Raw genomic sequence first — 23,077 nt, forward strand, 5'->3', positions numbered from 1 at the left:
AGGCAAAACAGGCACCCCACAGAAATTGAACTAACCTAACCTTGAGATGTTAAATAACATTACTTTATTTTTAAAGCCATATTAAGCAAACTACTAAAGGCAGCGGTGTAACATTATCTGTTAGCATCTCGCAACAACTACATTGTTTGCAAATGGGGATTTAGTCTCACTGAAAGTCAGTAGCCCAGTCAGCTATGTTGCCCAACGTTTTGCTTAAGAAAAGTTTGTTTGTTTTGGTCAGGTTTTGTTGTATTAAACATGCTATCCATGTTAATGCACACACAACTTAATTGCCATACACATTTCAGGTCTTGTTGAGTTTGAATGTGTTCATGATAGCTAAATGAAGTGTACGTATATGAGGCATCTACAGTTTATTAAAATGCACAGACTTTAATGTAGAAAATTGTTTTGGGATAGAATAAAGTCTGTTGGGCAGTAGTCTGTCCAGTAATTAGCTTGCTTTGTGTACAGAGATGTTCCAAATATTTTCTTTACAGATTTATATAAATGGTAGTGTACAACCTTTTTATAAAAACTTACTGTATCACACAGTCTAGTACAACACAGAATCTAGTACAACACTACAATTAAGAATAAAATCAACACCTTTCTGTGTTCACCTTTCGCCTTTGTTCACCTTTCGTTTTTCAGTCCTGACAAAACTGAACATTATAAGGGTAGGATTTTTTTGCAGGGCTGTTGTACAAGATTCTAACCCTAACCCTGTTTTTTCAGGGTTGTTTCTGATTGACTCAGATTGCAAGAGTTAGATTGCATTGGATTTGATAATGTTGTTTAATCTTTCAACACTTAACTGTTAAAATCAGTTGGATGAAATCTTATTTGAAAGCAGTTTTCTGAAATTTGACTAAAATGGCCATTCATGGTCTTGACTAAAACTAGACAAAATGTTTACATTTTTCTTTGACTAAAACCAGACTAAATTTTCCAGAGTTTTAGCCAACTAAAAACTGACTAAAAATAAAAAGGGTGAGGTTGACTAAATAAGACTAAAGCTAACATGGACTTTTTTTTTTTTAAATCTCAGGACTAAGACTAAAACTAAATCTAAAAATAGCTGACAAAATTAACACTACGTATCTTACATTTTACATTTTGTATTAATTAGCCAAACTTTTGCCATTTGCTATGAATATTAAGGCCATTGCTTGGAGACTTTATGAATAAAGTTGAGATATTATGAGAAAAAGGTTTAGTATCTAATATTAAGATGGAGAGCTACATGTGACTATGGATTGTGTGAACAAGCACACCTGCAACACGTCATTAAGATAACTATTTTACCATCCCCGATGTCCTGTGGAAAATCATTTAAGCTGGGGAACACACTCATTTATACACATGATCATAACACCAACACACATTCTCACACATACACACACACACGCAGATGTGAAATCTATAAAGGGCAGGGACACAAATCTTTTTTGATCTAGTACAGTTAGCCACTGTATTTTCAAGTATGATCACTCACCACTCTTTCCAGAATTTTACTCATTGATGAGAGCAGACTGATTGGACAGCTATTATATACAGTAAGTTGTATCTTTTGGATCAGTTCTTTTCTGAAGGAAACTTTCCTTGTTGCAGAGATAGGTTCTAAGTGCTTAACAGGCCTTGCAATGAATAGAGTAACAAGTTTCAGAAATTGTTTTTCAATAATATGTTGCCAACTAGATCTTGTCCTGGATATTTATCTTCAAAAAGTGAGTTCAGAATTTCCTCTTTTTCATGTAATGATATCTCTGGTGATATAAACCAGCAGTTTTTCCCCAACAGGATCTGTCAGTCATTTGAAAAATGATCACTCATATTACACTTCAAATCTTGTATCTTTGTTCCAAAATAGTCACCAAAGTGATTAGAACTGTATCTGTAGTTTAGTTTTGGTTTTTCCATCTATCTTAGCAGTGACAGGACATGCATTTTTTGACCCACTGAGTAAACGCTTAACTGTATTCCAGATTTGTTTTGAATTATTTACACATCCTCAAATACTGTTTTATAAAATCCTATCCTTTTCTAGGGATTTAACTTTACCAATTTTTTTTTCCCATTTTTCTATATAGCACAACATCAGAATCTAGTTTTGGTCTGGCTACTACAACTTTTGACTCATCCCTTTCAGCTATTGCTTTCTTAAGTCCTTGGTCAATCCAAGCAGATGGTCTAGCTTTAATTGTGGTTATATAATTATAATAGCTTGATGATCAATAATATCAGTAAACAGCTTAGTTAAACAGTCAACTGCACAATCAGTATCGCCCTCAAGATGTACAAGGTCCCATGGAGTAATGGCAAAAACTCTGATAATGTAGTTTGGAATCCTTCATGGCTTCACTTCACAGTCACTCTATGAGGCCTCTTTTGCACATTGGTATATTTTGATATGTATATAATGTTGTGATCCGTCCAAGACAACGGGATTGATATGGCATTTGGGCATTTAATTTGTGTGTTACAAAATTTCAGATCAATAGTAGTTTCAGAACAGAAATACTGACTTCAGATAATACTGCTGTCTTCAGTCTCCATCACATGCACATCACTGTGACCTAAAGAGTGACTTTAAAACAGGGAGAAATTTTAAAATGGGGGGCAATTCAATGAGTGACTTAGGGGGAAACCTATAGACAGAGTGAGCGTCTGATGGTTTAGTGTTATTGACTTGACCAAATTTCAGTGTAGGCTTCTCTTTCATTATTGGAGTCAGAAACTTGTAAGGGTTTATTCTCAGGAACAGCCACAAAGCTATTATAATATTAGTGCAATTGCAATTGAAATGCAACATTGCATGACATTGTGTTACATTGTCATGGAGGAAGCACATGGCTATGTACTCCCTAGCAGTGCTGTTGAAATGGACAGAAGGTATTAAATGTATTTTTTTTCAGTGTCATGTAATGCAGTATCATGTCTTAATTTTCACAGGGCTCCCAAAGGCTGCAGTGATCACTCACCTCCAAAGTTTGAAGGCAGCAGCAGGTTTTTGGGCATTTGGAGCGACTGAAGATGATGTGGTGTATATTCCTCTGCCACTCTATCATAGTGCAGCTTCCTTGATCGGTATAGGAGGGACCATAGAGCTGGGTAGGCCTCAGAATCTTATTATGACCCTAACCCCAATCTCAATTCTTTGTATTCACTATATGTTGTAAGCATGGCTTTTATCGTGTCAGATGAAACTAAACATCTCACAAACCACTATCTAGATCAGGGGTTTTCAAAGTCTGATACCGAAGGCTCCCCGACAAAATCGAGAGAGCTTGAGCCCTGTATTTTTAGCCTATATTTGTTTATATTTTGGCAAATTGGAACCATTAAAAGTATGCCAAAATAGCAATTAGCAGCTCTTTTTTCAAATGTATGTATTGATGTACAGATTATGTAAACACTATCACTGGATTACTTTGATACTGAGGAAAACTTACATAATGATTACATGATGATACTCAAGCAACTTTAAGAGTTATTAGGAGCATGAGCATGATTTTAAGCTGGTTTATAGATGTTTTGTTGCAATGGAGATTAAGTCAAACTGAATCTAAAAATATGAGTGTTCAGTTATGACTCTGAGAGGGAGCATGATTTTTGACTTCAATTCACCTCACGCAGTATCTTTGCTTTAATTCTCTCCCTCTCCTTCATCTCTCCTGTGCCCGTCTGGGCAAGGCACATATCACACTTTGAAAACCCCTGATCTAGATTTATCATTATTTCCACATTAATTTTGAGTTTACATTATTATGTATGGACTACTTTAACCACTTAAACAGTAACTACACCTAAAAAATATGTTTTTCTGAGTAGTAAAGTTCTATTTATTAATTGTTACTTGTGGAAAGACAAAATACTGGTTATTTAGTTCGCAGTTGAGAACATGATGTCCTGGTGGAAGTTTTCACCTCAAAATCTGCCGCAGCCCTGAGCTTCTCCAGACATTTAGAGCTGTTGAACATTAATTTTGACTCTAAAAAACCTAAAAAGCCTACTACTCTGTATTGGCACTCACACATACACAGAGAGGTTCTCTTATGAGAGAACCTAGTCTAGGTACAACAGATACCCACAAAGCTACAAAGCCGCTCCTTGATGAAAAATATAGCTATGACAGTTATCGGCTTTCTCCACACACAGCACACAAAACACCAGCCTTTTCACCACATTTTAGCAATGAAATTGGCCCATATATACTAAAGAGAGTTTAAAAGGCACAGTTTGCATGGCTTAGGTTGGTAGAGGTGCACACACAAAGATCTCTCCAAAATCACATATCTTTTAAGTTTGCTGAGTTCTTGATTTTTCACTGTTCTACAGTTTCTTTTTAAAATATATTACACATTGAGATGCCCATAAAAATAAAACTTTTAACTCGATGTGATGAAGGAATAGTCTGATAGGGATTAGATTAATTAGTTTTACCAATAATGCTCACACAATTGCTGACAAGTCAATAGACCTGCTGATGTTCTATGTGATGCCAACAATTGCTGTATGTAGGATTCTTTCCTTTTCAGTTTATTAAGTATTTGTAGCCATCACACAGTAGCAGAAATGATATGTGCGTCTCTAAATTGAGAGAGGTGCTGAGAGCAGTTTTAAGCATGAGGCAAAGCAGCAGTAACTTCATTAATTCCTTAAACTCATTATGATGTGGCGGCAGCAATTCCCAGGATCTAACGGTAATTATGTTCTTTACAGATCATTAAGGCTGTGTAGAGAACAGTCAAATTAGAATAAAGCAGATGACCTCAGGATGAGTTTCAAAACTTATTACAGAGTTTAAATTTGCTGCATAAATTTAATGTTTCATAATATTTGTATTGGTGGTATTATTTTGGATGCATTTCCATATACTAAACGCAACATTTCTTAGGTTAAAATAAACAACAGAATATCACAACAGATAGTAAAAATACATTTTATTTAGTTACTCTAAGCAGTTGCCTAATTGGACAGAAAGGACAATCAATTCAACTAATAAAAATAGCTGATTGTCTGCCACTGACAACATATTTGAGGTGTTTTATTATTGTAGTAAATTATTGTTCATTCCTAAAATTACTCAATGTGAAAAGGTTGGGGTGGTTTAGGGAAATGCAACTGCACTGGCAGTGTCTGCTTTCCATGAAGCTGTGCCATTTTTGTAGAAATCCTCAAATGTTGGTTGAAATCCAATATCATGCCATAAAAACCTGCCAGAAATTAACTAATGTAGGTTTCATGTAATTGTAATTGAGTCAAACATACAGTTGCAATCAGAAATATTCAACCCCCAAAGATTTTAAGGATTTATCAATTAAAGTTTTCTCAAAGAGGAAGATTCTGCTTCAGATGACTTCTTTATGAGTTGAGTGATACATACAATCAACACAGAAAATGCATGATGTAGTATTTGTGTGTAACATTATATTTTGTTAAGATAGTCATGCCACAATTATTCAACCCCTATATAATATTAATAATATCAAAGTTGTCTGACAGTTTTTATGGCCTAAAGTGGAGTTCAAACATAATTAAGCCTTTGGGAACTCTATAATCATCCTTCATTTGCTTCAGTTGTGATGCATATATAAACCCCACTCTTGAAGGTATTCAATGTGAGTTGCAATCATGGGAAAGACAAAGGAGCTTCCACAAAAGCTGAGAGAGGAGATTATTTCACCTGAAGGGTCTTGGGTATAAGAAGACTTCCAAAAAATGTAATATTCCAAGAGACACCATTGGGAGCATTATAAAAAAGTTTAAAACTTATAGAAGAGCTGCAAACCTGCTTGGCCGTGGAAGAAAGCCGAACATTTCATCAAGGGCCCTTAGAAAACTTAGTCAGAACAACTAAGAGAAACCCCCCATGTGATTGCAAGACACCTACAGGATGACCTGATGAAGGCTGACACAAGTGTTTCAGTGACCACAAGAAACATCAAAAGTCGACTAGAATATGCCAAGAGGAATTTAGATAAGACTACAGAGTTTTGGGAGACAGTTCTACGGACTGATGAAACCAAGCTGGACCTGTTTGGACATATGGACCAGCGGTATGTCTGACGTGCGAAAGGCAAGGCTTATGACCAGAAGAAAACCATCCCCACCGTCAAGCATGGAGGTGGGTAATCGATGATGTGGGGCTGTTTTTCTGTGGCAGGAAATGGCCATCTTGATCGTGTACCTGGCATCATGGATTCCCAGAAATACCAGATCAACTTTAAAGAGGAACGTGATGCCTTCTGTTGACAAATTAAACCTTGGTGATCATTGGACTTTCCAGCAAGAAAATTATCCCAAGCACACCTCCAAGTCAACCAAAGCTTAGTTGAGAAAAAGATCCTGGAACGTCCTGGAGTGGCCTTCTCAGTCACCAGATTTAAATCCGATTGAAAATCTTTGGTGGGATTTAAAGAAGGCAGTTACAGCACGGAAGCCATCAAACATCACTGAGCTAGAGGCTTTTGCACGTGAAGAATGGGCAAAGATTCCGATCGAGAGGTGTAAGAAGCTTGTCAGCACTTACCAAAAATGTTTGTTAGAAGTAATAAAAGCTAAAGGATTCGCCACAAAGTACTGAAGCTGGGGATTGAATAATACTACACGTGTTAGAAGAGTTACATTTTTCTTTTGAACTTCTAAGTTAAGTCAACTTCTGTTGTCAAAATAACTCAAATATGTATCAATAAATATTTTTTGTTGGTTAATGGGGTTTTTTGTCATTTATTATCATTATCTTTCATCCACATCACTATAATGTCTTTTGAGGTGAGGGGGTTGAATATTTCTGATTGCAACTGTATATTGGCTACAGAAATGTTCTAGAGCAAGAAAGTTCTTTCCATCCTTTGCTCACAGGAAAATGTCAAATTAAACATTGAGTTATCTAACAAAGTTTTCACAGATGGTGGTCAGGATCATAGAATATTATCAACTGTCCGAACAGATCATTGTCTTTTTACTTCAAAGGATCTATTTTAAACTTTTACACAGAATGGACATTGATGGGCTGTTTTTGATGACAACTATGATGTCCTCACTACATGAATGTTGCCCAGCCACATGCTTTTACCCATCATCAGCTCCATGTTAGATACAGAGAAGCAGTTCTCTTGGCAAACTGGTATTTGGGACTGCAGACAGCATCCACTGTCCACAGTATAATTGATTAACTATGTGACCCCTTTGAGGACCCGTTGTTTCACTTCAACTAGCAGCTTAATTAGAGGCTTTAAAGAAGGAAGTGGACAGTGGAGTCCATTATGGAGAATATTAATCAACTATCCTGTTGATAAATCCTTGGTTTCTGGATTTGTTCCAACTGCTACCAAAGTTGGAAGTTCATCGTCCTTCACTGGCAGAGACCAACATCCTGTGCTAACAAACCTTGGTGAGGCCAGTGACCTGATGGTTTTAGATTTTGAAATGTAATAAACACTGTACACATTTGTCAGATTTAGCCTTTAGACTGTCCACAAGGGTCCAGCTGTTCTGTCATTGTCAGACCAGGTCTACACTTGCCAACCTTCACCACTTGTAGGAAGGGAAAAGGGCAGCAGAAATTTAGACATATGGACATGTTACCACCTAGAGGCAAGGAGAGTGATAGCTGCCCTAGATTTGACACACAAAAAATGGGACAGACTGAACTGAAAATTAAAGATCTAGAACTGCAGGTCTGACACTGCAAGATCTGTGGTTCTGAAAATGGCTGAGATATGCTGGAGATTGTTTGTATATCATTATACTCACACATGCCATGTATGTTTGAACAGTTAATGGTCTCTGTAAATATTCCTCCTCTCCATACCTATTGTGAAGTGATATCTTCATAGAGCAACTCCTCTGTAAGGAGGACTGTGGAATGGGAGAAAGGTCCACAGTCCCAGTTCCATCTAAAAATGCATTTTAAACTTAAGCAGAGTCTAATATGACATAGCAGCATTCTGAGGTAGCAAAATCAAAAGAATATCTTCCAAAGATCTTCCATTGGGACAAGATGTTTGCCATAACCTCATATTATCATTGGCCTAACTGCATTTTTGTAACAAACAAGGACTGGGGATTTTGTCACACATCTTTTACAGTGTTGTTACTCTACAAAGGCATCTGTCTGAGACCAGTATGGAGAGTAGGAATTATTACCGTGACCAATCACTCTTTCAGCATACTTATGGCTTGGAACAACCCCAGCCTATCCTTTCAAGAGGTGGCATAGATTCTAAAGGTATATGTACTGTAGATTTCAAAATGTATGTTGATTGCCAGGCTAGCTAACAAACTAGCCAGCAATTTTCAGCCTCTAAATGCAAGACTCTTGTTTTCTTTTCAACAGGTACAGTTGGTACATTATGTCCATTAAAAAACTGTAGCTGGCTAGCATACATTATAACTTTCTTGATAGAACAACGGTTACAGTCAGGTCAGTCAAAAGTGTTATTTTTTTATGTGGAGATGTAAAATGCTCTCATAGGACTGAGATGAGCTTGTAGAACTGAAAGTGAACAAAATAATATCTGTCTTTGAACCTTTACCACAAGATAACATTGGCAGACATTGTGTCCCTGTTATTTGCAATGATTAGTTAAGTAGGTCAAAAACAATGCCACACTTGATACTTTGTGCCTCAGTTTTTGAAAGACATCAGCTGCCATGCGGTCAATTGAATGAGACACAGAGAGGTGTGTCTGCAGAGGGAAAGCCCGACCTCGCGCTCGTCTGTTAGGATCTGATTAATTGTTATCGTTAAGTGTTAATTGTTATCCCCATTGATACAATTCTTCCCTCTCTATCAGTGTGTTTATATCCACTTAAGTAACCGGCAGAGTTGGGTTGAGTAGCCAAAACTAATTACTCAAGAAGTAAAAGTAGTCATCAAAATAACTGCTTGAATTAGAGTAAAAAAGTATCTACTGAAAAATAAAAACTTGAATAGTGAGTACCTCAATACAATAAGTAAAAGAAAAAATCCCAGGATAACTACAGTCTTTTTCTCATGTTCTTTGTTTAATGTTGATATGACTGACATCATTACAACCACAGATGGTCTTCCTCAGGGGAGGATGGTCAATTTGTGATGAAATAGATTTATATAATATATATATAATCTACTGCATTACACCAGACTAATATTTCCAGTCCCCATCTCTCAACTGTGATCACAAAATTCCAATGTGAATATTACATTCATATTATACAGAGTACAGCAACAATTTAATAAATTTTTAAAAAATTACTTTCTTTGCTTTTTGTCCCCTATATCATATTATGATTTAGCAAATGAGTAAATCAGCATATCAAATATTCATGGACCATGCACCACCGGGCGGCTGTGGCTCAGGAGGTTGGGTGGGTCTACCAATAACCGGAAGGGCCTCGGTTCGATCCCCTGCTCCTCCAGTCGACATGTTGAAGTGTCCTTGGCAAAATACTGAAACCCAAAAAGCCCCTGATGTATCATCGGTGTGTGTGTGTGAAGCGCAGCATGTATAGAAAAGAGCGCTGTATGAATGTTTGTGTGAATGGGTGAATGTTGCATTAGTGTAAAGCGCTTAGCGCTTTGAGTGGTCAATAAGACTAGAAAAGCCTATATAAGTGCAAACCATTTACCATTTACCATTTATGTTAGTTATGTCAAAAAGTAAATATAAAGGGTTTTTCAATCCTTAAACTAGGATAATTCTAAAGCTGCAATGCTTACTTGATTAATTGATTAGCTGATCAACAAAAAATTAATTGGTTCACTCGTGTCCCAGTTCCCACCACAGACACACACAATTCAGTTGTGAGCCCACCACCTCCAGGTCAAATTAGGAAAATAAGATTAGAGAATTGGTCAAATCAGTCTCAAATTTTTTTTTTCTATTTTTTTTTTTTTGTGCACGTAATTTTCTCTTCACTTTTCGGTCTCTTCATGAGGCTACATGAATAGCCATAATTAGTTAAATGGTTAATCTAGATATAAAGTCTGTTAGCTTGAATATTTACATTATTTATAATATTTTATTTTATATATATATATATATATATATATATATATATATATATATATATATATATATATATATATATATATATATATATATATATATATATATATATATATATATATATATATATATATATATATATATATATATATATATAGATATATAATGTAGATATAATTTATAATATTTACTGCACTGTATGTTAATATGCTCATGTTGTAATTTGTTATTCTGCTGTGAAGAGTCATGACAAAAGTTGTGTCTGCTCTAGGATAACAGTTTGCCAGCAGATCTGGGATCAGCAGATCACCAGCCTGTTAACAGAACGGGCACGAATACTTGAAATAATAAAAAAATAAACAAAAGTAGAGTGATTATTCTATCCTTTTCTAAATGTAGAAGAGTGAAAGTAATATTTTTTCTCTAAAAATCTGCTCAAGTAAGGGTAAAAAGTGTGATGCATTAAAACTACTCTAACAAGTACAATTTACTCCAAAAAGTTATTTAGGTACATGTAAACGAGTAAATGAAACTAGTTACTACCTAACACTGCTAACTAGCTTACAATCCACTTTCTCCAGTAAGCTTATTTCTTAACTGTCCTGTAAATGAGAAACCTGGTTTCTGTAATCGGGGTAGGAGATTACGGAAACCTAATTTTCCCAAGTATACTTTACAATGTATGGGTAGCTGTGTTTCTAATCTGATTTTTACAAGTATGCATGTGCATGACAAGAGAGATCATTACACAGAACTAGGTGTCCTCATATTTATTATTATTATTATTATTAATTCAATCAAAAGTATGGCTACAATTTAAGCTAACACAAAGTAGCTTCCAGAAGTCTAAATGTGTTGGTCTACACACCTGAACATTTGACTTATTCACACACTTTTGCACTGCGAGGTAAAGCTCTGCTCTGTTTGCCTGTCAGTCTGCCTCAACAAAGACACACAGACATATACACACACACACCAAAAAAATCAGGAAGCTGTGTCTTCAATCAAAATAGTTAAAAGTACACCATGAAAAGTTAGTTAGGGTAGAAATCTGGATGCTGACCTGCTGCATGTATATGCGGGTTTATAGTAACCAGGTTATATGTGCATGTAAATGCATTCTCCAATTACCCAAGTATCTTGGTTTCTCTGAGTAACCTGGTTAATTAAGTACATGTTAAGGCACTATTTGAAGGCCTGCTGTGTGTGTGGCCATTGGTAACAAGTATAAACACTTTTGCCTTTGGACATTTCAGAAAACATTTCATATGAAGGAGCTCATTTGAAACATACTGAGACATTAAGCATGCCTTGATATATTTGGCCCTCTCAAACCTTAACATTTGTTGTGACTATGGCCATCTTCTCAAAAGATCAAGAGATTTAGGCAGTACATCGACCTGCATAGTAACACAATGCTCTACAGCACCACCTGTTAAGGTAAATTGGATACCTTTGTCATTAAAATATTTAAAATATACATAACATTGTGAATGGAAATGAATTTCCAATCTGTCTATATATTAAGGTTCATGTAAATAGACGTATGGAATTGATATACCTAGTATTGGAAATAGAGAATATGAGAATTTAATCCTTAAATAGTAATTTCAATGAAATTGTTGTGTGTTGTATTACAGGTGCATCCTGTGTCTTGAAAAAGAAGTTCTCAGCTTCCCAGTTCTGGATTGACTGTACAAAACATGATGTGACTATTTTCCAGTATATTGGTGAACTCTGCAGATACCTCTGCAACCAGCCTAAGGTAATTTTCTGTTTTGTATTGCCCTCTTAGCCGGGAATCCACATTAAAACAGTAAATTGAGAGGTGCGTAAATGCTACTAAAGAATTCACTTTACTAAGCGCACCAGAGAAAAAAACAAAACTTGGAGCTTAAAAAAACGTAGGGGTCTAGGGTGATATGCGTCTCACATGCGTGTCCTAGAGTCTTTGTGGATTCATATATGTAATAAAATGTAAGTGTATCTGTTCCATCAGATGGGCAATTGATGGATATCAACATGTCTTGACATTATTGTTATTCATATTTAACTTGTTATCTACACATCAAGTTACAAAGCAGGTCCAGATGATAAGCTTATGTTGCCACGTAATGAATGACAGAGCAAGCGAGTTAGAGTAAAGGAAAAAGCATCAGTGCCCTTTCCAGTAGGCAGAATTTTTTCCTTTGTAAGGAGTAGCAGTCACTGCTACTTGTGAATCATTCAAGTTACATTGTGCACAACTGTGGCAGAAAGATAAGCAGGGTCTTTGTTTTAGTGTTTGCGTCCTTCTATTTTTGACAAATAGACATGCACACACAAAGTATGAGAGCAGAGCTTGTCCCTTCTTCAGGCTGGACTCAAAGTCCTCTTTGTCCACTCTCCCTCTGTTATTTGGCTGTGTGGGTGAAAGGCTGGCTATGACTGTCATCACCACTGATTTGCAAAATTAAAGATGTGGACACGTACAGCACATACGCATCCTTTCACAAGGTCAATGTGTGCACACAAGCATGAGTACTAATTAATGCTTGTATGCTGTCATTATGCATAGTGATCAATAAACATGGCAGATACCATAGAACTCATCACTGAGGACAGAAACACAACTTACCAGCATGCAAGTACATATTTTCTGAAGGTTTGTCAAAAGGTGGTTTTTACTTGATCAGTGACCAAGAACTAACTGTTGATAGTTATTTTTTTGGACTTCATATGTCAATATAGTTCTTAAAACTTAATGAAATCCAACCGGACGTCTGATAGTATTTATTACTTTTTTCTGCAACAGCCATTCAATGTATTTACATTTTTTAACTATAGAATTAAACTCTGCATAGTAGTTGTCATTGTTACTGGTGGAGTCCGCCTTTTCCCCCATAGGATGCAAATTTTGCACGTACACACAAGCGATTCACAAGAAACATACTGCACATCATATGGATAACAAAAGCTGTTGCATGTGTGCATTTCACATAATTGTCAACATTTAATGATGAGTTCACTGTGTCTGTGCCAGACAACATTGTCCATTGCCTTCTTCTTAAAGGAAGTGATGAATCCTTTCAGCCTACAGTTTCTCTGGCTGTGCTATGAACAGATATACCAGTTCTTCTTCTGTTGTGTTTCTGTACATGCAGGGCTAGATTAGCAACTGAGGCTCCTAAGACCCCAAGGAGCTCCAAAGGCCCCATGCTGATTGTACTGTATGTCAGTTGTTTTGTGGTCATTTAATAGCAAATTTGTTCTGTAATATGCACAATTTTCCACATAAGCCCCCCCAACCAAATTACCACGCACAGTGATCCTTACAGGGCCCACAGGTAAATTTTTGCTTGAGGATCCTCTAGTTTATCCTGTGATGGATACACATGTAATTTCTATCAGAATTCTGGAACCAGTGATATGAAAACACACTCTCCATGACCACCAGCAACTATGAGTGTTGCCAATTCAACTAAAATCTGAGGCAGTATTAATTAAAATCCTGTGTTCTAAAAAAAAACTGTACTTATTAAGTAAATGTATTGATATGCAACACCTTAGCAATACGACACATGGAATAATAAGTAATAACTTATTTGAGCGAGTATTTCCATGAGCTCAGTACTGTAGAAGGGTAATCACTTACTGTAGTAAGGGCAGTAACGAAATACACTGTGTTACGCAGAGTCAGCTAGGAGGATCGACATCATCATCATCTTTGTGTGTCCAGTACAGAGATAGCTCTGGGATGTGTTTATTTTAGACTAGTACAGCAACTTGAAGCAGGGGTGAACTTCTAGCTTTAAAAAATAGAACTCCAACAACATCAAAGCTGTCGTACTTTCAGTACTGTACAGCACACGACTGATGATACTAATTGGATGACTAGTCCACTAGTCATCCATGACTAGTATTAAATGATGACATGAAATTGTTAATTGAACCAGTATCCTCCTATAAAAGATCCTTTTTCCAGGACAGTAATCAGGATCTCTTTTTTCTGCCTTAAAAGAACACACAGCCACTTAACGATAAATGAGGAGATTTATTGTCATTAAATGTCTATAAGCAAATGAATAAATGCAGAATTAATGATCAACATTGAGTAATGAGGTCAGAATCAAATGGATGAACAAAATTAATCTTTAAATGATCGAATGAAATGGATCACTTTAGTTTGGCAATAGTGAAATAAAGGGTGTGATTTAGGATTATCAGAGATAACACTAGGGGAATTAATCATTTCTCTAGGGCATAAAAAATTATATTTCAGAGCACTTATCAACTCTTATCATAGGCAGCAGAAGTAAAGTTTAGCTTAATCTGTGGTGTCGAGTCGGAGGTGGCCACTTTCATTTGGATCGGAAGCAGTTTGGTACTCCATTCGCAGCTTCCCCGTGATGTGTATAAGCAGTTGTCAAGCAGCAAGTTTCTGGAAGCAGGGCTGCTCAGCTGACAACTTGTTCCAGCTGATTGAACAGCTTTTTATGATCAGAAGGCGGCTTGCAAGCAGGCTGAGGTTCTGGAAGATGCAGTCTGTCTGGTGGTTCCTTTGTCCATTGAGGTTGGTGTCGGTAAAATTCTGATAATTTCACTTTCCCTTAACTAGAGTTGTTAAATAGTCTTGAAAGTACTTTCACTGGTCGGAAGACAAAACTTTCAAAATACTATCAACTGAGACTTACTAAAGTACAAAAGTACAAAGTAGGCTCTAAAACTTAGTCTGCAACTAAATATTTAACTAAGTAAACCTGAGGTTGGTTTCAGATAAAAAAATGCACACAGCTTAATAAAGAATTAAAAACATGTTGCGGTAATGACAGCCTATACAAGGTAAAGTGACTGGAGATGAGGCTTGGTGAACGGCTACAAGAAAATCTTTAAGGACAAAAATCGAAAGGGAAAAACCATAGACAAGCCAAAAGTAAAGTCAAACAAACAGAACTGCAAAAGAGCTCAGGTACCAAACATGTCAAAGTGCAAAATGTGCCAAGAGATATCACCCAAGTGTAGGGTGTGGTTTGTTTAATAAGTGGATAGTCGCGCCGAGTTGTGACTTTCCTCCAATGAGCGTCTGCTTCTTCGTTGAAAAGACAGGGGAAGGAGGAGCTGATTTTGCATTTATTTATTATAGGGAGATTAATTAAATTGAAATTTTATAGCAGAGATCACACTCTTCAGCTTTTCACTATGGTCAATCAATAACGATAAACATAAATGGTATATGAGAGCATATTACATAAAATATGAGGAAAAGCATACAGTAATAATCACAGTGCAGTGAGAAGATTATTCAGACTGGTATAAGACAGGTTAACTATCAAAATGATCTTTAATAATATTAATAGATTAACAACTTCAAATTTGATTAACAATATAATAGTCTTACAGTCTAGAGAAATAACTATATATATTCAAAAACACTAAAATCAAAGAAGTCTGCTATTCATTAAAAGGTACACAGTGAACATTGCATTAAATTCTGAATTTCATAATTCAGTCATTTTACATCTTATGGTTGTTGAACCAATTTTCATAAAAACATTTTTGGAGTAATATTAATTGGATTTCTGAATAGTTGAAAAAAGAGATACATATTGATTTCAGACAAAGTGAAAGTCAGTACGGTGTCATCCTGGAATGTTTCTTAAAATAGACAATAGTCCGTTAAGGGTCTCACCAAAGAGGCTCTGGGTGTTATATTTGTGTGTATGTGTGTAGTGCAGAGACAGAAAGAGAGAAAGAAAAAGAGAGAGGGAGAGGAAAAGACTGCTGATCAATTATGTATTTGATTGATTATTTTCTTTGTGAAACATAATTTTGAATATAGAATGCAGTCTTTTTTTTTTCTTCTGGTTTAAGGACATTTGTATTTTGTCTTGTCCCTTTTTAGAGTTCCACAGCTGGGTGAACACAAGGGTGTAAATGAAAGTTCATGTCCTGTTGTTAATTGTATTGTCAGATAAAAATGTCAGTTTCTCCAGGTTGAAGATGGTAGCGCAAGGTCTGGCATATGTTACTTTTGACATCTTTATTATAGGGTGAGAAGTTCATCTGGAAAGTCCTGAGCATATCTGAAGAGTTTATTATAAAAAGGTGATAAGGTCAGAAAGTCTACAAAACCTTAAGCAAAATCTACCGTTTGTCTCTTAGTAGTGCTTGTGATGAAAATGAGGGGTGTTCTTACAACACTTATATTTTCAGTTGAGATTGCATTAACATACATACAGACATGTACAGTTTGGCTGTAATAAGGGATTCCCATGGTATCATCACCACTGTATACCATGCGGTCCACATCTTGCCATAGTAACTTCAGCTATGTTGAAATGTTGTTGCGTGGGGCTTTGAGATTGTTTGCATTATTTCCATGGTTTGTTTCATTTTGTTTGCAACTAATAGAAACAACCCTACAATCCTGGTATCTATACTTAAAAAAAAAAAAAAAACACACATAAACACAGACATACACACACATACAAAACACAACTTTTTTTTCTACTTCTTGAGAGTTAGTTTGGAAGCTCATTACATAACTTCCTTTTTCTTGTATATTCCACTGTTTCAGCTTAATGAACACGAATAAACACATTCTGGAATTGCAAGAATTTACACATTATTGAGAAATTGTCATTTGTCAGATCTGTTTTGCTGATGGCATTACATCCTTTTGCCTCCATCAGACAGAGGTAGATAAAGGTCACAAGGTGTGGATGGGAGTCGGGAACGGATTGCGGCAGGATGTCTGGCGGGAGTTCCAGAGTCGCTTTGGAAACATTAAAATGTGCGAGGTGTACGGCTCCACTGAGGGAAACCTGTGTTTCATGAATCACATCGGCAAGATTGGAACTGTGGGCCGGTCCAACTTCTTCTACAGGGTGAGTGCTTAGTAACTTTGCCCCTCTATGTAATATCAAATTGAAAACAAGTCCCTTGTCACACACAATACTTCTACACAGACATTGATTTGGCTCTTTGACTACCTCCGCTGCCAGCTTATTGCTGGAAAAGTGCTGCCCCATTCGGTGTTCATACCTTTTATACAAAACGGCGAGGCAGAATAAAGGCGCAACATTCCCGCCTTGATCAGGATGTATAAAAGGGGCTACTGTCAATATGATTTGCAGTTGGTCGACAACACAATTCTGCATGTCAGTGTAGTACTCTGCTCATTGTTCTCTAGAGCGTGAAAGCTCTATGTAGATTTAACTCACCCTCATGAGCAAATCCACTAATTGCTGTAAGGACATTAAGAGGAAATGCTTGCTCAAAAACTGTTTTAAATCTTAGTGTGACAGTGACTGAGCCTTAAAAAAAAACTAAAGGTTTAATGCCTTGCTTGTAGAGGCTGAAATTTTCACTACATTCAACAGAAACCCCAAACATCTTGATCAAGTTGCCATTCGTATCTGAAAAAACTAACAGTCTACAGCCATGCTAGTGGCTCTGTGAGGGTGTAGTTAGGTAAAGCAGTGTTTTCAGCTAACTATTAACACATCTTATTTAAGTTTGTTAGCATGCTTACATTAGCTAATTAGCACTAAACACCAACTTCAGCTGAGGTTGATGGGAATGTCATTAGTTTTGTAGTTATTTAGTCATAAATCAGTGTTGGACAAAATAAGATTTTCACCTGATGATGGTGATAGATGAAAATAGCCAACCACCAAGATCACCATCAGCAAGTTTCATCTTCTCAAGACCACGAATTGTCTGTACAAGATTTAGTACCAGTTCATCTAGTAGATGCTGAGATATTCCACAGGATGAGTGAACATTTTGACCTGCTGGTGGCACTACAGGAAATGTCAGGGGACCACCAAAGTCACTGGGGTTCATTCACTGGGCATTAAATTTCATGGCAATCGATGTTGAGATATTTCAATAAAAATTAACAGTGTCAACCTATTGATGGCACTAGAGGAAAGGTCAGGGGATCACCATAGTCGGTAGGATTCGTCTGCTGAGGAGCATGAATGACTGTACATATTTTCATCCTAGTTGTTGAGATATGTCAGTCTAGTCCAAAGTGGTAGACTGACATTACCATCCCTAGAGCCTTGCTTCTAGCATGGCTAAGAATTCTCAAAACACAAAGTTCGTCCTAAAGGCAGTGCTTAGTTCATCCTCTTGGAAGCATAAATGTGCTCGATATATGTAATGGTAATCTGCCTCTTTTAGTAGTATACCTCTTATGTCCAAGTGATATGTATATTTCACCTGAAAAGTCATGGAGATTTATCCTGGGGAGGCTATGAATAACAAAGTTCGTGGCTGTTGGGTTGCAGGTCTACCTTGCTCTTTCTGATTTAATTGGAGAGCAATGAGTTGTAGTTATCTATCATGGAATTCTTAAAGAACACGCAGAGGGAAATAAGGTTTGGATGTATTAATGAACAGTATAATAGAGTTTTGGTATAGTAGAGAATTGATGTTCATAGAAAGCATGGAGCTGCATACACACACATTGCATTACACTTTCCAGGAATTAATCATTGACATCCTTCCCAGTAAATCACTGACACAGTGTGTATTAGCATGTGAGTGAGAGAGAGCAAGCGTTAAGGAGTGCTGTGTCTTTAATACAGTGGTTGTGTTTCTCAGATTCAGTCTGCATTCTTGTGAGAGCATTTCATTAATATCTTGTTGGTATGAGTCCAGTAGACGTTATTTCAGGTCATAGCAGGACACTGAACATCTCCAGCTGCCTAAACTCCTTAGAATGCAAAATACATCTTATGAATGTACAAAGAGTAACAAAAATGTAGCTGCTACAACTGAGCACACTACCACTGTGTGACAATGAATTCTGTTATTCCTGTATGCTCTGCAAATGCAAGGCATTGTTGGTATTAAAGTATCGGCAGTATTAGCTTTAATTCTTGAAGGAATAGTTCAACATTTCGGGAAATACACTTATTCTCAATCTCATGTCTGGGCATGAAATACAGATCTGGAGTCAGGACATGGTTAGCCTACCTTAACATAAAGACTACACAGAGAGAAACGGCTAGCCTGACAGTCACCACAGTGCATGCCAATGGAATGGCATGCATTGTGATGTAAATAAATGCATACAGTCTACCACACAGTTAACTCAACTCAGCTTGATTTGAATAGAACTTTACACACAACTCAGCTGATTTAAAGTGCTTTGAGGAAAGACAGAAAAAAAGAAAGGAGACAAACACAAGATACATGGTTAACATTATAATGGTTATGCAAAGACTGTAATGTTTAATAACTCTAAGAGATCTGGTTTTACTGCAGACAGAAGTACTGTATATAGCATACACAAAATGCTATCAAAATGAAAGTATATAGACAGATTTACATGGAACAAAATATTACTAATTTTAATTAGATAATCATAACAAACCTATAGGTCTAAGCAAGTGTACTTTTGACATATAGTCTACAATATGTGCACAACTCATAATAGATATGTATGAGTATGCAAATGCATGTATGTGTGGTTTTGTTTAAGAGGTGCATACATTCTGTATACAACCTGCTTTCACTTCCCAAATTCCCACATCCTTAAAATTAGCAGAAGCAGTCTGCAAGACTTGAATTTGTCCATTAAGGTGCACATGGTTAGTTGACTAAACTGTGGTGAGCGGTGGGGGGAGGGGTAAACAGCTTAGAGGAGATCTGTCAGGTCATGTGTTATCCAGGATGTGGCAAGTGTCCTCCATCAGAGGGGTCTTAAGCGGGTCAAATAGGCCGACTGTATCTAGTTACTGTTCATGGGGTGGACACACTATCATGAAAACGTGAAATTTAAGGTAGATAGTTATTTTATATAGGACTATCTTCTATCTGTCAACCATGCAATCTTAGAGTGTCATATATTTTATATATATGTATGTGTGTGTATGTATGTGTGTGTATGTATATGTGTGTGTATGTATGTGTATGTATATATGTGTATATATATATGTGTGTATATGTGTGTGTAAATTTTAATTATTATTTTTACACACAATGATTATGAAGTTACTGTTGTGTAATGCATATAAACATGACCAACCTGCATGGGCTTACAAGAAATGAAAAGAAACCAGATCCAGAATACAGTGCACACATTTTCAAATTATACTACAAAAATTAAGAATACCAATTCACATATCTTACTTTAATTGTTTTAGACCTTCAAGTCTACAGCACAATCCAAGCATTGCTAATAAATTGTATAATTGTGACCTACAAGAGAAATCCAAGTGAAGACTAATTGAATTGTCCATCTTGTCTTATTTTCCAGGTGGTTGAGACAAAGTTAGCAAACTTAAAAAGATCACAAATTAACACTTTCTATTTTTTATAATCTGCATATCATCAAGGCACAACATACATTACAGAAAAGACAGAAAGAACACCAGTTCTTAATTCTGCAACTGAAGCTCTTTGGTTTCTGGTGTGATTTCTTAATTTAGATTTTAATGGGATATTTTCAGACAATTTTTCTTAAACTTGGCTATGAGTCAACTACTAATGATGTTCACATTACAGCATACTTCGGGTAGATATACACCACTTCCAAAACCGAACAAAGCCTTTTAGCCCACTGAGAAGTGTGTGATTTCATAAGACCTTTCTTGTTTTAAAAATAGCCAACATCTCATAATATGATTTAGTACAAGTCAATATATAATTTACAATATAATCAGAAATATAAATACAGTATAACAGTATACAATATTACAATACAGTAATGTAAACAGTATTGTGCAATAAATATAATATGTAGTTTATTATGATTACAATAAATTGTAATACAATAGTAAGTTGTATTACAATTTGTTGTATAACAAGTGTTTGTGATATCTTGTTGTTGACAAATATTCCAGAAACACTGTCACAAGATATTAAAATTATTATGATGCTGAAACTTAGATGTTGGGTAAAGAATGTCAACCCGAATAATTAGTTGTAGAGATTAAGCTGTAAATCTGTTAAGACAGTTAGGAAAGATAACCAGTGAAGTGGCTTTCCTGTGGCTGTCTCTGGTATTAGCGTCACTAATGCTTGTCTGTGGAGCTGCTGTTAATCAGAGGAGTTACAAAAGAGTGGCTGCATGTATTTAGCTCTAATCTCTGACCTCAGCTATTCTTAGATCTATTTCTCGATGCTTTTCCTACTGGCCAACAAACCGTTATAAAAGAAAGTTATAAAAGTGAAGTTATGAAACATAATGATTTCAGGGCATATCTCCTAATTTAGTTAACAGGATTGTCAGTTGTAGTTATTATTGGATTTAGTTGTTGGAGCTTTCGTGTATAACTTGAGGAAATCAAGTTATACAATGTAAATACCCTCATTTGTGTATAATTATAGAAGGTTTTTACATTGATGCATAATTTTCAGTGCTTATTAGGAAACCAATATGTTGAAAAAAATCATAACAGATTTTAGTGTCTGATCTGTAAAATCAGAGGTGTTGTGTGTATGTTGTGTGTTTAGACTTTTGCTCCCTGACTTAAGCTTTTAAGGCAGTGTCTCTTCCCAGACAACAGAAGTACTCAGGTAAAACTGCACCACATCTGGAGAGAAGTGCTATCTTAAGAACAAACTCAGGGAACAAATGTCCCTTTCCTTGTTGTTCCATAACCCTCAAGCTTCATTCACGCAGGTACAAATATGAAGTGAACACATCAAGGCACATTTAAACTCTGTCTACATGTAAAAACTGTCTGCCAACAATTACACCTACATTTGTTACAAGCCAGCTGGAGATAGATCTCAAGAAGGAGACAATGCAGCGGACATAAAGTTAGATAATACCGTTACACCGGCAGCTACAGTGTGTGTGGGTAAGAGTTGGAGGAAATATTCAGATCCTGAAAGTGGAAACACTTAAATGTAAAAGTCATGCATTGAAATTCTCACTAAAAAGTATATGAAATATGTCTTCATTTAGAAAATAGCCCCTGTGAATGCTATACTATTATATGCTATGTTATTGGGTTGTTACTACTGATACATTAAAGTGGAGACAACATTTCACTAATGTAGTTGTCAAGGTGTAGCTAAATTGAACTATTTTATATACTCTTGGCCAGTGTGTAACCTATTGTACATCATATTTTATCAGCTCATCATTTCTTCTGTGTAAAAATTAAAAATATAAAGAAAATAGTGACTAAAACTGCCAAATAATGTAGTGGATTAAACAGTACAATATTTCTGTGTCAATTGTTTTGAAACAAGTATAAAGCAGGCCAAATTGGATAATATCAAGTAAAGTACAAGTACCTTTAACTTGTGATGAAGAACAGTACTTGAGGAAATTTTCTTACGTACATTCCACATTATATTACATTATTTTTGAATTAAACACAAAAGGAGTACAACCTAAGACCCTTTCGTTAATCTGACGGCAATTTAATGTGCAAGTCTCATGCCTGAATATGCACTCTGGTCATGACAGCTTACTGGGTCAGACCTAATAACATTAATATATTACTTTGAACATGGAACAAGTCTAAATGAGTGCAGTCACATCACATTACAATTTAGTTTTTACTAAATTGTTTTTTTTTTAGTTTTTAGTTTGCCTACCAATTAAGACATCCCAGGAAGTGACTCTTAAAAAGCTCTATATATTTAACAAAAATAGTTTAAATATGGTCTGACAGCAAAGTCAGAGAGCCGCTATCGCTTTGCAGCGAGGACAAGATAACCAGGCAGATTATTGGGACCGTAAGGAATACTGTTGGCTATGACAACATGACTGCAATCCTGCACAAGCGAGGGGATGCAGAGACACAAGGCCAAAATTATTATTAAAAATTATAAGTCTGCCAAAAAAGTACCTCAGTATTGAAGACCACCACAGAAAGAACAGTAACAGGGGACTGCACTGACCATGGGGGAAAAAACACACTCCGCTAATGTTGACCCCGAGGATGGCTCAACTTTGCGATCAGAATAGACAGACAACGTGGTCCTGGAGGAACAAGGAGAATCCGAGGCAGGAACTCACCAAGGTGAGTTCTGCTGTGTTTGTCACGTTATATTTATAGTGTGGTAACGTTATTTTCAGTGTTATATTTGTAGTTTGGTCATCAAGTAGTTACCTATTTTGCATT

General features: G+C 36.2%; 1 protein-coding gene across 8 annotated transcripts in view; it reads left to right on the plus strand.

Annotated features, from left to right (window-relative positions):
• slc27a6 (solute carrier family 27 member 6) overlaps positions 1–23,077 on the plus strand; it is a 56,666-nt gene that overhangs the window by 12,381 nt on the left and 21,208 nt on the right. For all 8 annotated transcript variants that reach the window (XR_005706944.1, XR_005706943.1, XR_005706945.1 and 5 more), the window contains exons 3-5: positions 2,956–3,114; positions 11,639–11,763; positions 16,670–16,864. Coding sequence is in view for 4 of the 8 variants with exons in the window: in XM_040123216.1 (XP_039979150.1) it covers positions 2,956–3,114; positions 11,639–11,763; positions 16,670–16,864 (479 nt within the window). In the remaining 4 variants the exon portion in view is untranslated. The remainder of the gene's footprint in view (positions 1–2,955; positions 3,115–11,638; positions 11,764–16,669; positions 16,865–23,077) is intronic.

Source organism: Xiphias gladius, unplaced genomic scaffold (assembly GCF_016859285.1).
Source record: "Xiphias gladius isolate SHS-SW01 ecotype Sanya breed wild unplaced genomic scaffold, ASM1685928v1 HiC_scaffold_1481, whole genome shotgun sequence".
In the NCBI taxonomy this organism is placed as follows: domain Eukaryota; kingdom Metazoa; phylum Chordata; class Actinopteri; order Istiophoriformes; family Xiphiidae; genus Xiphias; species Xiphias gladius.